Below are 16377 nucleotides of genomic sequence, written 5' to 3'. Positions count from 1 at the left end.
GCCATTTCCTGTGGCGAGCACAAATGGCGGTTCCAACAAAACTAGAGATGGTGGTGCTGACAAAGTACATTCGCAACTTAGCTGCTGCAAGTGTTGCCTCTGAAACTCAGTTGGCGGCAACACCCACAATAGGTTTTCTGTTTCCCTTAACAACGTCAGATGGCAGCAACACCCACAATACTTGAAATGGCGGCGCTAAGACAAAGTGCCTTAACAACTTGACTGCTACAAGTAATTCGTCTACAACTTGACTTAGATATTTTCTCCTCATGGAGTCTATTCGGGCCGTTGGCGTGTTGAACCTATTTCGGCCCACTGTTGATCTACTTCCCTTGGACTTTAGCCCATGCTCCTTTGGTCATTCCTAGTCAACTAATAAAGATGACCTCCACACTTACGTCCATAATTTGGACTTTAATTTATGACCCTCTACGAAGTACATAACAACAATAAGGATTAACAAAAGTCAATCAAAATGATTATTATTCACGGATCATATATATACATGCAATTAAGCTGACAATAGATTGTAGGCCGTAAAATTGAATTTAATAATATATTACAAAACTAATAATAGTTTCACAGGTGATCAATCAACTTAAAGACATAAAATTTCATTCTAACCATCTAATTTCACTACTAAAAAAAAAAAAAAATACATAGATGATCATCAATCAAGGCAAAGAAATTTGTAATATCATTTTGGTGACAAAATTCCAACAACAATTTATATATGCAAGACTTATGTAGGCAATATCCAATTTAACATACTATTGGATTTCGTACTAAATTTCGCAATGGAAATAATTTATATACAGGCAATCAGTCAATGCTTTGGCCTCGTTTGGGAAGTTAGTTATTTTAGTAGGCTATTTTAATTTTTGGCTATTTTAATAGATTAAAATTTTTGTGTTTGAGAAGATGGTTGAATTTTTTTATAGTTGGATATGATGTTTGCGAGAGAAAAAGTGAAATGATTATGAGTTTAATGTGACATTTTATTTTATTGACTATTTTAGCGTATTTTGTCTTTTTGTAAATTTTAGCCTAAAAAACTAATTTTCAGCCTTTGCCAAACAAGGCCTTTGACAGTACAGAGGTATAAATTTATATGGATAATCATATTCAGTCAATTTTATTGAATAAAATAAAATTTATAATAGTTCATGAACACAACCTCTGATATTACTTGTAAATAATTTATTGTATTATGCATATAACAACATTTATAATTTAAGATCATGAACTGTCATCATTTTCACAAACAATAACATAATGTGAAAAATAAATAATATACCCGAATCTGTTATACAAAATCTTTAAGTAATTCAAAATTGATTGAACACAAACCAATCTCAATATTAGTAGAAAAATATTTCTCTCTTTGGATCCTCTTTACAATACATAAATTCAGATTGATTGATAAGTGATCCAAAAAAAACTTTTATAGGTAGAGAGATGACTAATTTCCTAATACAACTATAACTCCACTTGCCTATCAAAGTAGAAGACTTGAAAACTACTCCATCTATTAATCAATTAGATAATAGCTTATGATTTGAGATATGAAAGTGTGATCTTTTTAAATCTATAATTCATATTGTTATATCATGTGAATTACTATAATGACTAAATAATTAAATTTAGTCTTAAAAGGATTCCTTCATGATTAGGTACACAACAATAAAATAAAATTTTTACCGCATATTTAAATTTTTGAGTAAGGTTTTTTTTGTTTTTTTGTTTTTTTGTTTTTGTTTTTGTTTTTTTGTTTTATTTTATTTTTTTTTAGGCATATGCATGCTTTATAAAGCAGGTTAACCAAAGAGACTTTGGCCAAGAGTCTTCCAAGTCCATAAGCTACCATGGATTTTTTTCTTCCACACATAAACACTGCCATAGCTGGAGGCTTATCCTTATTTGTAGTTCTATGCTATTTGCTATGGAGATCTAAAAGAGCTGCTAAAAACAGCACAGCACCAGAAGCTAGTGGTGCATGGCCCATAATAGGCCACCTCCACCTCTTAGGAGGCTCTGAGCTTCCCCACAAAACCTTGGGAGCCATAGCCGATAAACATGGACCAGTTTTCACCATGTGGCACGGGTTACAACGAACTCTGGTGGTGAGCAATTGGGAGATAGCCAAAGAATGTTTCACCACCAATGACATAGCTGTGTCAAGCCGTCCCAAGTTTACAGCTGCAAAATACCTAGGCTACAACGATGCTATGTTTGGCTTCTCCCCATATGGTCCGTATTGGCGTGAAATCCGCAAAATAACCTCCCTCGAGCTACTAGGAAGCCGCCGTGTCCAGCTTTTCAAGAATGTGAGAGTCTCTGAAACTGAGACCTCCATGAAAGTACTTCACAAGCTTTGGACAGAGAAGAAAAACAGCTCAGGCCATGTGTTGGTAGATATGAAGCAATGGTTTACGGACTTGGGTCTGAACGTGCTTGTTAGAATGGTTGCTGGAAAGCGATTCGGTGGTGCAGGCACTTGTGAGGATGGGAAAGAGGCGAGGCGGTGCCAGAAGGCATTCAGGGATTTCTTTCACTTGATTGGGTTGTTTTTGGTGTCGGACTCAATTCCTTTTCTTGGGTGGTTTGATTTGGGTGGACATGTGAAGGCCATGAAACAAACTGGAAAAGAAATGGATAGTATAGTGGGGGGATGGTTAGAGGAACATCGCCAAAAGAAAGATTCCGGGGAGGCTAAAGGCGATGAAGACTTCATGGCTGTAATGCTTTCAACTCTTCAAGGCGCTGACTTTGCTGGTTATGACGTCGACACCGTCGTCAAGGCTACATGCCTGGTATATACTATACTTGTAATATTGTATATGCCAGATTTTATTTATTATTTTCAAACTAGAACATGACTTATTATTTTAAAAATATTATGAGCATGTCATTTTTGTGGAATTTTGTACTTAAAATAATTTTTGTTCGTAAATTATTTTCTTTTGTAAAATTTATGTTCACAAATATTATGACCATGTCATTTTTGATGTGATAGTGCATTTTTAAAATAATAAATTAATTTTATGGATTTAAAATTTGAAATAAATAAAAGTTTATGTGTATTCTTTTGTTGTTTATTAGGATAAATTATAAAATATTTGTGATTTTTAATAAATATATATATAGATTCCCTGTAGTTAAAACGTAAGAGAAAAGATAAGGATCATGAAAAAACTTTCATGAAACTGATCATGAAAAATTTATGACCCTTAGATTACCTTGATTAGTGTGTGGTGTTTTATTTTAAGTGTAATCTAAGAGTCATAAATCTTTCATGATCATTTTCATGAAAAATTTTTCATGATATGTAGCATTGCTCTAAAACGTAATGGGAAATCCATATTTATTAAAGACCTTAAGAGCGATATTTACCCTACTTATATTATTTGTATAGAGATGAGAACTTTTGGGAGGAAAAATTTTGTTGTACTTTTTTACACAGGACACACAAAATGTATTTATAATTATTTTAAAAAAAATACCCTCATATGTACTAAGACTAACCCATTCTAAGCATGAGAGGATCCACAATGAAATAGGCTTTCTAACATAATGAATTTTTTTTTTTTTTTTTTTTTGCTGAGCAATTTTATAATTCCGGACAAACAAATCCAAAAATTGTTCACAATCCTGTCATCAAAGGTCAAGATTGATTTACGATGTGGTTCTAGGATAATGAGATTAATATATGAGTAATACTATACTTATCATCTTTTAATAGTTGTACCATTTTTAATATACTATTTACCTCATATATGCTAGCATATCATTGGACATAAATACGAACGATGGAATCCATTACATTAATGATGGGTTAACACAGTATATTAAAGATGATATAAAAAAGTGATAAATGTATCATTATTGTAAATATACATTATTGATTTAAAGATGTGGATAAATTTCTAATTTTTTTTCTTTATACTATGTTAGGTTCATGGATTTAGGTATAAAAAAAAATAATAAAATATAAATATATTTTATTCATTTTTTATTTTTATTATTTTTTTTAATTATTACCAAAATTCATGAGGCACCCTGACCGTTTTTTCTCCCCGGTGGTGCTTTGAGTTTGGAATTTCGTGTCTGATAGAATCATCTAAGCTGGACTTTCCTCAATCTGGCGAAGCACCGGGTCAAACTACGAAAATTATGTAATGTTTTCATTTTATTTTTTGTTTTTATTGAATTTTTTTTATTAAACAAATTTCTTAGACAAATTTTAAATATACTTTTTGATATTTGTTTACAATACGAGTTGCCTCGTGATTTTGAAATTCACATCTCGCTTGTTGAAATTTTTCAATTTTATAAAAATGATATTTTTTTTAATAAATTATCAAATCAATTAACATATTTTAATAATAGAATAATGTTTGGGACCCCCTTTTGGGGAGACCCCTATTACCCCCACAATAATGTGGACCAATAATGTATTTGTATTATTTATTTTTTTATTTTCTCTTTCTTACTTGGACCAATCACAAGTGAGTGGGGGTTGTGGGGATGATGTTTTGTGGGGGTCTCAATCATTACTGTTTTTTTTAATTAATTCTGTTAAATAAAAAATCTTATAAGAAGCTATTTGTAAATTTTTAAACCATATGAGATTATTCGTATTTCAAGCAAACATTAAGATATGTATTTATAAACTATCCAATATTCTTTTCTTTTTATTTATTATTTTTTTTTAATTGATGCAAAACACAAGTACAAAGATAAAATGATTATTTATTATTTTTATATTATTTTTTAAAATAACTATTCAAAAGTTAAAAATTTCCTTTTATGAACTAATCAAAATTTGAATAAGAGCACCACAGCTTAATGTTACGAGTTTATCAAATTACTTCTCACCAAACTTGAAATATTGAAAAACCACTTACCTATTCCAATAGAATTACCAAAGATCAATAAAACCTTATACGACTTGAAATGCCTACACTATAGACGAAGGTTGCATATTACCATAATGCTTGACCCAAATCAGGTTAATTACCACTTACAATATTATAATCTAATTTGTTGAAGTGTTGGTTTCGGAATTTGCAGGTTTTGATTGCTGGGGGAGCTGATACGAGTGCAATTATGTTGACATGGGCACTCTCTCTACTAATGAACAACCGCCATGCCTTAAAAATAGCTCAAGAAGAACTAGATATACATGTTGGCAAGGAAAGACAAGTGGATGAATCAGATATCAGTAAGTTACCCTACCTTCAAGCCATAATCAAAGAGACATTACGATTATACCCACCCGCCCCACTATTAGGCCCAAGAGAATTTACACAGGACTGCACCGTTGGTGGCTACCATGTCCCCACAGGCACACGCCTAATTGTAAACGCATGGAAGCTGCAAAGGGATCCAAACATATGGTCGGAGTCATCGGAGTTCAAACCAGAGAGGTTCCTCACCACCCACAAAGATGTTGATGCTAAAGGTCAACATTTTGAATTGATCCCATTCGGAGCTGGTAGAAGAATGTGCCCAGGATTAGCGTTTGGCAACCAAATGTTGCACTTGGTGCTTGCTAGGTTACTCCATGGTTTTGAGTTTTTGCCAGCATCCAATGCACTTGTTGACATGAGCGCAAGCGTTGGAATGACAAACACGAAAGCCACTCCACTTGAAGTACTCATCAACCCTCGATTGTCTCCTAATCTTTATTAGGCGTGAAATTCTCGATCCATATTATTATCGAATTAATCCTTCATGGGATTAGATGTTTTTGGTGAATAAAATTTATCTAGCAATAGGAAATGGAAAAAAATATTTGGGGTAGTAATATCTTAGATGGTTGTTGTCATTTTGTTTTATGTATATGTATATATAATCTTGCTATTTCTCTAGCAATAAGGATTGTAAATAGATATTGTAATAATTTGGTATCCTAGCTATTCACACTGAGAAGAATATATATATATATATATAATAAATACAATGTTACTACATGATTTTTTTTTTTTTTTTTTTTTGTAGTGTACAATGATTTATAATTGTTAATAAGAATCGTGTATTTATTAACAATTATAAATCATTATACACTACAACAAAAAATGATTATAGCAACGGTTTTTTAGTTTTTGTTTTATTTTGTTTGTTTTTTTTTTTTTTTTTTTTTGACATTTTTTGAAAATGCCATAAAATAGGTGACAGTCTACCACACTATTTCAATTTGTACCAATGTTATAAAAAGACAACATTTTTGAAACGTGATGTTATATAAAATGGCGTTGTTTTGTTTAATTAAAATATTTATTTATTTTTTAAATTTCCTTTTTGTTTTTAAAATTGGGGAATCCAAATTGATGATAGAGAGAGAGTCACAACTTCGAAAAGAGAAAGAGAGAGAGTTGCGACTTCGATGCCTTGTGTGGACACCCTATTTTGACCGCCCTTAAGACTTGAGTATTTCATCCTGAACACCCGATGATGAAACTTGACGCTGTGCAATTTTTTGAATTCTCAGCAAAGGAATTCAATTTTGAGTTTCAAATCCAAACCTTGCACCCCATTTTGACCAAAACTTTTCTTCTAGCCTGACCACTTAGAGAATAACAGGCTAATAGATGGTCGGCAGGCCACTCTTACTGGGCCGGCCGTACATCCTCTTGGTCGGCCGGCCATGTTTAACGCAGAAGATATTTCTACAACAGCAGGTTGCTCCCATGCACGGGATTTGGACCAGTTGTCTAGAATACCCGCCTTCCCCCCGAGTTTGAGGTTAGAAAAAATTTCCAAAAAGAAAATTTCCAAAAAGCTTAGAAGCTTATCCAAAACACTTGTCTACCCTCTTGAATATAGATATACTATAGATACACCATTGAAGCTCAAACTTGAAACTTTTTGCTGAAGTTTTGAACATTATTTTAGATACTTGAGGGTATTTGGATTGAAGTTTGCTAACTAAGAAGCTCTTCCTCTTTCCAAGAGGTTAAACTTTGAACTATTTTCATCACCTTTTCTTTTACTCTTTTACTCTTCATTTCTTGTCAACACATACTGATTTTCAAAGTTATTTTGGACTTAAAATGCGATTAAAACTTTATTAAAGGTGGAAGAGCTAACCACCCTTCCATTGGCTAGCTCACTAGTTGTATACCCTTTGTTTTCTTTCATTCTTTTTCACTTTTTCTTCATTTCATTTGATTAAATTCCCACACTTTTAGCACTGTTTTAGATTGATTTTGTGTGATATGAACTGAATATGGGCTTATAAAAGGGTCATTGTCCTCCCCAATACATGTGCTCTTACTTTCTATGCTTTGAATACCATATTTGCATTGTTGTAATAGTGTAATAGCCCTCACAGATTTGGTGCGTTTAGCATATAGCAGCCAATCTGTTTGAGTTGATCGTTTTACTTTAGTTTTTATAACTTTCCTTATGTATATTGGAACATTATGGTCATGGAAGGATCAGAGATTAGCCACCCCGCCACAAGTTTGATTAATTAGCTATAAATTTCTTGCTTTTATATTGTTGTTGTCCACCTTGAAGCTTAATAGTAGCTTCCGTGTCAAAAGTGTTGAAAAATTCTCTTCTCGATCATTTTCGAAACATGGAAATGGATGTCTCACTACAAGAAATAACACATTTACCGACCAAAAAATTGGTTGCTAAAAGCCCATTTTTGGTCGGTAAAAGTTATCCGCGACCAATTTTTTTGGTCGCTACTTTGGTCGCCAATTGAGAGTCGGCAAAAGTAATTCGCGACCAAAATTTTTGTTGGTCAGGAAAAATTGGCTTTGCCGACTAAATTTTTGGTCGCTAAATATATCATTACTGCGACTAATCCATTTTGTCGGTAAAACACTTTGGTCGTGAAAAGTGATATTTTCCCGACCAAATATCTTAGTCGCCAATTGTCACATTCCATGACCAAACAGATTAGTCACCAAAAGTCGAGGAATTGCCGACTAACAATTTAGTCGCCAAAAGGTAAAGAATTGCCGACTAATGATTTTAGTCGCAAAAGTGTAGAATTTGCCAACCAATTTTTTAGTCGCCAAATCTCTTTTTTTTTTTTTTTTTTTTTTTTAGAACAATCAACTTTTGTTTATAAACATTCAATCCAATATCGAACAAAATTCATTCAACCCAACCACAATTAAGGAACCATAACATTTAAAAAAGAAAAAGCTTATGAACAATAATTAACAAATTTTCTTTCTTGTAACTTCACTAAATCATCAAACAATAATTGAATTTCGTTTAAAATAAAGATGAAAATATGTAACCATAGTGCAACACATGGCATATTCAAGTCAAATTGAATTTAGTAAGCATGTCTTCTCAAAAGCTATATCCTCTTTGAAGTCCAACATGACACAAAATTGAAATTCAAAATAGTTAAGTTTTGGATGGGTGACAGGGGAAAAAAAAAAGGTAAAAATGATGGCACTTGCTTAGTCCTCCAAGTTATTTTCAATTCTTTGTTTCCATGTTGAGACACGAGCAGCCAACTCAGTCTGTTTGTCAGTTTCAGCAATGCTAGCAAGGAGAGCATCCTAAATTCAGGCACACAGGTTACAAACAAATTACTACTCCAACAATAATCAAACAAAAGGTAGTAGACAAATTATGCAATATAATAATCAATTTTCATCACATCACATGTCAGAGAAATCTAATCTTACTAGGTGAGATCGACAAAGATCTTCTAGGCTGGCTTGAGAACTTGGATCTTCATGTTCATTGGTTTCAAAACAAACACCACCATCATCATGCTGCATAAATATCAACAAATGAGCAATGCAACATAAATGCCGATTTTGTTATTGCCAGCGTCGTGACGTAAATATATCTGAATATACTAGAGGTCTGCCTAACCTTTTCAGGCTGCAGAGGTACTTCTTCATACTCGTATGCATTCTCTGGCATGTCAAAATCAAATGGACCAAAATCAAAGCCTCCATTATCATGATCATTATCTTCATTAGGATCACAAAATGATTCACAAGTTTCACGTCCTTCATGAATAAGTGAATTTCTCAACTGTAAATAAAACATCAGGCATCATTGAGTGAAGCCAAATATCTCTGCACTATTTAAAACAACAGTCATGCTACGTAGCTCGAATCCCCCTAATCGAAAACGTTGTCGTTTTTCTATTTTTTTTTTTTCAGAAGCAGAAATCAGGAAGAAGAATGAGAGGAGAGGAGAGGAGGAGGAGGAATGAGGAGGAGGAGGAGGAGGACTGGAGGGGGCCTAATAACAGGGGAGGAGGAGGCGGGGCCGAAGGCGGAGACGGCGGCCGGAGCTGGACCTGGAGTTGCTGCTGCGACGAGCTGGCGGCGAGGCGATGACGGCGGGCCGGAGCTGCGACGACGGCGGGGAACTGCGACGACCACCAGCTGCTCCTCTTCCCCTCTTCTTCTCTCTCTCTCTCCCTCTCCCTCTTCCCCTCTTCTTCTCAGATCGGTTTCAGATCGAAAATGGAAGAAAAAAAAGAAAAAAAAAAAAAACTAATGCCCAAAACGACGTCGTTTTGGGCATTAGGAGGATTCGGGGGGCAAAATCCTCGAGCTACCAAACATTATTCTTAAAACAAATTGTGTACATGGCTCGCCAACACTTTCATATACGACTTTGTCTTGCAAAGTACCACCCAATCTAATTTTCAAGGGAGAGAATGCTGCAATGCAATCAGAGTTGTAACTTATTTTCAATGCCAAGAAAATGCAATTATTTAGAGTGTTTATAACATTTATAAAGTGTTTTCATACCTTTGATGGCATTCAACAAAATTGGATTGCTAAGATCCTACAAAAAAGAAATGAACAAGTTATAAGAAGACAATATTCTCAAGAAATATGTTCTTTATTTTACTAACAACCATCTTTACCAAAAGTCAGTTTTATTGAAAATGATCTCTATGAACATTTTAATAGAGAATGAGAATATTGATGATGCCATTGGTAATTGCAGGTATTGTTATGATTTTGTACACAACATGCTGTGAGATGAATCGGCAATGGAAAACAGCCTGCCAGCAAGAGGGGACTATGATTCCACCTAATAGGTAAGGTATATTTTCTCTTCATAAAGGGCACTAATATCATTTCATTTCTATATATTTTTAGCAATTGGACCTTCCTTTATGGTTTTTGATTTAGCTTATAGTCATATTTGGTGAATTTCAAAATGTGTTTTGTAGAAGACTATAGAATTTGATCTAAGCATTGGTTTTTCTGTACTGTGAAAATGATGGATTTGTATTTTCTATTTACAAATTCAATATTTTGCCTAGGTATCAAATAGATTGTGACCTACTATTCAAATTGTTTATCTCTTCCATGCTGAACAATCATACTGGAAATTCAATCTCAAAGTCAGAGCTGTTTATCATAAACTAGTCTGAGAAAGAAGAGAGATCTCATATGCATAATAAATACGGAGTTCGATGATAAAAATAATTATGAAGTGGCATCAAGTGGTCAATGGTCATGAGTGATATGCAAAACAGGAATAATATACTATGCATGCACATCTTAACCACTTCTGAAATAGAAATTTGGAAACTCCTTGGAAATTACACTTTGCAATTCTTAATTACAGCCTATTGATTCTTAAAATATTGTTGTTTCTTTGTTTAGATAATGCTCTACGCGGTCTCCAAGATGGTGCAAATTTCTAATATTTTCTTGACAATCAAACAACAAATATCAAATAAAAGAGTATGAAAAATACATGTTTCAGTGCCCACCACCTTGGATAAAAAAATTTCTTATTTTTAGGTGAACCTTAATATATAGGAACAAGTACGTACTGGCAACTTATTTTAAGTCAATGTCATAGCATAAGGCAGTGCTAAGTGATGGTAAAAGTAGATGGCATGCATGTGCTATCCATTACAAAATTGTTTCATGTCAATTTTAGTTGCTCTACTAGAGGTTAAAATGACAAGGTTGAGATATCTAAAGACCCAAAACTCTTTGGTAACTCAACATACCATAACCAAACAAACATAAGAAAGAAAAAAAACAGGACATAAATTCCCCTTCCCTTTGGTTGGCAATAAACAGGACATAAGCAATTTCAGAATTAAATCTTGATTCAAGCAGGACATATGTTTTACGATCAATAGGACCCAAAAGTATAAAGATTTAGTCTTTAACAATGATTTATCCAAAATACTAAACAAAATATACATTATTGCAAGGAGGGAGGCCAAGGTCAATCCACTTGGTTGGCAAACTAACCAACCATGAGAAGGACAAGTCCTAGTTTCTGTTAGCTTCACATTAATAGCTTTAATCAATCTCCATGTTCTGCAATCCATCAAAGATGAAGATGGATACCCTCGTGCCATTCACAAGTTTCATAATTCATAAATAAAAACTCAAAGCTACACTAGGCCATTAGAAAACATGCAATGACTAAAGTTGCTTCAAAAGTCGCTACAACAAAATAAATAATGGACTAGATGTCTATCAACAGCTGTTTATCATTTGATCAAGTCATTACAAGAGAAAACAACAAAATAAATGTGGGCCACGTGCAGCTTTTTCTAAACCAGGGACTTATGATATGTAGTACAGTTTTGAGCTGATAGTTTTCTGTAAGGAATCTGATGTAATATATTAGATTGTCTCGATTGACTAAAAGATGTTAGTGGATATATGCGCAAAGGATATCTCTCAGACCTCTCTCATTTTTTAATATGGAAGAAACTATGAATACTTAAATAATAATATGTGTGATATTACACTAGATTAGATTCTCTCTGCTGTACTCAAACTAAGGATACATTGTTTTACCCCTAACCAATAAAACTCCCTGGCTCTGGCATTTTTTTTTTTTTTAATTTCAGGTAACATTAGCTATACCCTAAACTGATAAAATCTACATGTTCTAACTGTGAGACAAAAAAGCATCCTAGGGAACAAAAGTGAAAAAATGGAAGCTTTACCTGCAACATGTAGGTGACTATTTAACCCTGTCAAATACAAAATAGAAACATAGATTCAATCCAATGTCAATCTCTTAACAAGCAAATAATCTTTTCTCAAGAAATATACATAGTATTTTGGAGGGAAAAATAAAATAAAAAAGTCAAGAATCAAACCTGTGTGTGAATGAAAATATAATTCCCTTTTGCTGATTTCATTCCAACATATATGTATCAAAATAGAATTCAATCTTCTCAGTTACTAGTATATGCTACAACAATGAAAATTAATGAAGTTCCTCATAATAGCTAAACAACTTGGAGTCAAAATGAGGGCAGATGGGGGTAGGTGTGTGCTTGTGCCACTTTTCATCTCCCTTCGTAGAGCAATGTATGCTCTATAGAAGTAACAGAGAAATCAATGAAGCTGCTTCTCTGCTCCTTTCTTTCTTTATTTATGCTTCTCGTGTCTAACTCACAGAACTTAACAAGACTTAGACTTGTAAGACTTTCTTGACGGGGTACGTAAGACAATATGTGATCATGTTAAAGTACGCAATTTGAAGCTAACTTAATAAAAGTCAAGATGTGCGCATTCCTAGAACTCTACAACAAATATCCCACCGGTAACAATGTTGTTTACATGTTCTCTTTTTTCATTTTTATTTTCCTCCCTACTAAATTGCTACTAGAAAGACCTCTTTGAAGGAAGTAAATCTAGATCGCTAAAAAGATTATAAAAAGCAAACACAATTATTTTTTTCCCTGTAATGTGTCTTTGCATTTGTACCAATATCAATTACTAATTTTATGTATGTTTCTTAGCAATCTGTTAGGTGCGTAAGCGTAATGAAAAAAACAGAAGAACTCAACAGTGATTTAGAACTAACGCATTATAAAATCAATTTCACAAACCCTAAACGCGCAATTAACATATAAGAATCATATCAATGGGATCAGGTAGGATTCTAATTCATTGCCATCACCAGTAACATCTAAGCAATCACCTTCAAGCACAACTAAATTTGCTGGAGGCTTTGCAAAGTGATTCAATTGAGCATCTTATAAAAAATGAGACAAATAAATGTATGTTATAAAAAATGCATATGTAAAGAACATATCTTTACTGGAGGCTTTCCACATTGACATGAAATGGTCTAACTATATGTAAAGGACATATCTTCTATTCTTTCGTACCTTTGTTTTAAAAAAATTCACAAAACATCGAATCAAAACTCATATAACTCACCTTTTGTTCCTTATAACCAAAAAATTCTTTTCCACCGAATTCTTTTCAATTTGTGATCCGTAAGAATATTTGGTTTCAGAACCAGGGAATTTGAAGTAAACCAATGGCATGATGGAAAATAAGATGTAAATTAGGGTGGTGAAAGTAGTATCTACACTGATTTTTTTTTTTTTTTTTTCATTGCATAACTCAGCAGAATGAGAACAAAAACCACACTACAGGGTCAGAAAGGAATTTCAGATTTCTCATCAACCTATCACCTTCTGAATAAATTCCATTTCATCAACCAATTGAAAAATAAGATTTGAAATATGCTACTGAAGTTGATTCAGCCAAACTCCAATTACTAATTTGGGTAGAAGCTCAGAAGCATTAGAAGGAATTCCAGCTTCATCGACCGTCCAAGGTGCATAAGCCGATTTGTTGCTATGAATGTCCTTTGCTCCCGAAGTTATGATCTCGTTCAACCTAGCTTGATGACAGATAACAAGAAATAACAGCTAAGATAAGGAAATAGTAGCAAAGCAATTTTCAATCTGGAATTGTTAAGACTTAAAACATAGAAACAGAACTTTATTTGATCAGAAAATTTGGTTTGACAATCGCAAATATTCTTTTCAATTTAGTTATGGGAATATCAAATTTCCATCGAATTCTTTTCAATTTGTAACTCAATTGGAGTTAAATCGCTTCAAATCAAAATACCCACTACACACAATTTCCATTAGAGTTCTTCAAATTTGATTATGAATCTGAATTACATGAACACACCATACAAAGGGCAGAGGAAGAGTAATTTAACTCATACAGAGATATGATCTGATCAATTACATATACAGATAGATAGATAGATTATAAAGAGAGATTACCAAGATCGAAGGGGGTCTGAACAACCGTCTCGTTTTTCTTTGTCAGAGAGATGGGAGACGGAAAGCTCTTGTGAGATTTAGAGGCCAGAGAGTTGCCTCTGCAGATACCATTCTGCCTCTGCAGATTTAAAGGCGACAAACACTCACCTGAACCCAAATCACAAAGGGTGACAAGAAGACAGAGATACAGAGAAGAGACTAAACAGAGAGAGAGAGAGAGGGTCGTCGGTTGAGTGTGGTCTGAGGATCTGTGTGAGAGAAAGACAGAGGGCAGTGGCGATTTACGGTGGTGGCGATGTGCGACGGACGTGAGCAATGGTGGTGAGGGACTTCGGTGAGCTAGAGAGAGTGGGCACCGATTGAGAAAGAGAACACAGAGAGAGAGAGAGAGAGCGGACCAACATAGAGATATACAGGGAGCGAGCTAGAGACGGGAGATTTGGGCTTTTTTTAATTTTTTTTTATGTTTTCCTGGTACAAAACAACGTCGTTTTAAAATCGGCGACGAAATTTTTTTGTCGCAAAAAAAATTTCAATTCCCTCTCCACATTTCAAATTTCCCCCCCAAACTTTTGGCGACCAAAAGACCATATTAGTTGCAGAAAAGGTACTTTCACCGACAACCTTTTTTAGTCGCTAAATCTCAATCAAGGGCAACTAAAATATTAGTCGTTAAAAGTACAAATTTGGCTACTAATTTTTTTTGGTTGCTGAAAATAAGTTTTTGGCGACCAAATTTTTGGTCGCCAAAGAAAAAAAATAATTTTTTATTTTCCATTCGGCGACTAAATTGTTTTAGTAGGCAAAACTCAATAAAAGGCAACTAAAATATTTTTGGTTGGGGAAAATAAGTTTTTGGCGACTAAAATTTTGGTCGCCAATTCCACAACCAATTTATTTTTTATCTTCCACAACCAACTTTTTTGGTCGCCAAAATGTGACCTTTCGCGACCAAATTTGTAGTTGGTCGCCAAAAGCATACCACTTTCTGCGACCAACTCATTTTTTGGTCGCCAAAATGTGACCTTCTATGACCAACTCATATTTGGTCGCCAAAAATAATGAATATTCGCGACTAATTAATATTTGGTCGCCAAAGGTAACTTTTAGCTACCAACTTTGGTATTGGTCATAGAAAGTGGTCGCTGAAAGTGCAGATTCTTGTAGTGTCTCATCCTTATTCCATGAACAAAAGAGGAATTATCAACAATTTTTGACGGGTTGTATGTTTACAGCTTTAAATAGATAGTTTGATTCTTGATCCGCTCTCTCTTCTTCAAAGTTGTTGTAAGCTCTCTTCTAGTTCCATCTTTGAAGCATGGAAATCATTGTCTCGTGCTTCTTCTATGAGTAAGAAGATGAGCATACAACAACTTTTCATAACTTTCATTCCTTTGCTTAGTCTTGTTTTGATTTCGCTTTGAAGCCATATGAGAGCTCTTTCATCAGAAGTATTAGAGAAACTCTTCTAGTTCCTTTTGAAAAATGGAAATGGATTTCAATCCATGTTCCATGAATATGAAGAAGAGTCTCTAATTGCTTGCCTCAACGATATAATCTCTTGTTAATAAGCTTCTCTTTCAAAAATGGCTTTCTCTAAGCCTATTCTCTCCAAATTTGAGTACTCACTTACTCTTTTTTTCCATGAGATATGGTAGGTTTCAAGCATCTTTTTGAATACTTCTTCTTAATTAGCCTTAGTTTTGTATCCATTGAATATTTTGTCTCGTTGCTTCTTGAATCATCGTATAAATGTTTGATGATTTATGAAACAAACCTGTTCTCCCCTTGAATATCTTCATGACATGAGGGAGCAGGAAGGATGAACATCCTTTGGAAACCCTCTGTTTTGCTCTGTTCCAATTCTGTTGCAGTAGGCTTTTTCCAAAACCAGTGGCCTGTCGGCTATTCTTCTGTACGGCCGACCAGTTAATCAGGCCGGCTGACCGAATCTTTTGTACGGAAGTGGTGGAATTTCAGATAAGTAAAGCAGATCCTGAGGTCAAAACAGAACAGTTTTCTGAATGCGAACAGGGCAACTTCTAGCCACAAACAGAGAGGTTTTCAGAGGATGTCCTTGCTTGTGCGCACGCGATTCCCTCGCCTTTCATTCAACTCTTTAGATTAGTCTCTTTGAGATTCTTCTTTCGTAAATAATTAGTTAATTCATTTGTGTTTACAATAATTAGTTAATTAGGACATTCGAACCCTCTTGTAAGAGGGCAAATTTGTAACACTTGATATATGTCTTGTAACCTCTATTTCTTTCTCCCTTTTATTTACATGCTTACGGTGGTTGTACAAAACATCATGTTTTCATTTCATATCATTCCAATGATTTG

General features: G+C 34.1%; 2 protein-coding genes across 2 annotated transcripts; one reads left to right on the top strand and one right to left on the bottom strand.

Annotated features, from left to right (window-relative positions):
• Nucleotides 1–1758: 1758 nt before the first annotated feature.
• On the top strand, nucleotides 1759–5960 carry LOC114279420 (cytochrome P450 CYP82D47). The gene is made up of 2 exons (XM_028221660.2): nucleotides 1759–2813; nucleotides 5074–5960. Exons 1-2 carry the CDS (start codon nucleotides 1866–1868, stop codon nucleotides 5692–5694), a joined length of 1569 nt encoding a protein of 522 aa, XP_028077461.2. The 5' UTR covers nucleotides 1759–1865; the 3' UTR covers nucleotides 5695–5960.
• Nucleotides 5961–8401: 2441 nt separating this feature from the next.
• On the bottom strand, nucleotides 8402–15865 carry LOC145793311 (condensin-2 complex subunit H2-like). Its single transcript, XM_082876106.1, has 6 exons — nucleotides 15813–15865; nucleotides 13514–13634; nucleotides 9753–9789; nucleotides 8857–8996; nucleotides 8664–8753; nucleotides 8402–8534 (listed from the first exon to the last, which is right to left on the bottom strand). The coding sequence occupies exons 1-6, from the start codon at nucleotides 15863–15865 to the stop codon at nucleotides 8433–8435; spliced, it is 543 nt and encodes a 180-aa protein (XP_082732232.1). The 3' UTR covers nucleotides 8402–8432.
• Nucleotides 15866–16377: the final 512 nt, after the last annotated feature.

Source organism: Camellia sinensis, chromosome 6 (assembly GCF_055761805.1).
Source record: "Camellia sinensis isolate YWXY chromosome 6, ASM5576180v1, whole genome shotgun sequence".
NCBI lineage: Eukaryota > Viridiplantae > Streptophyta > Magnoliopsida > Ericales > Theaceae > Camellia > Camellia sinensis.
Note: the sequence above shows the minus strand (reverse complement) of the source record. Positions and strands in the feature narration are given on the sequence as shown.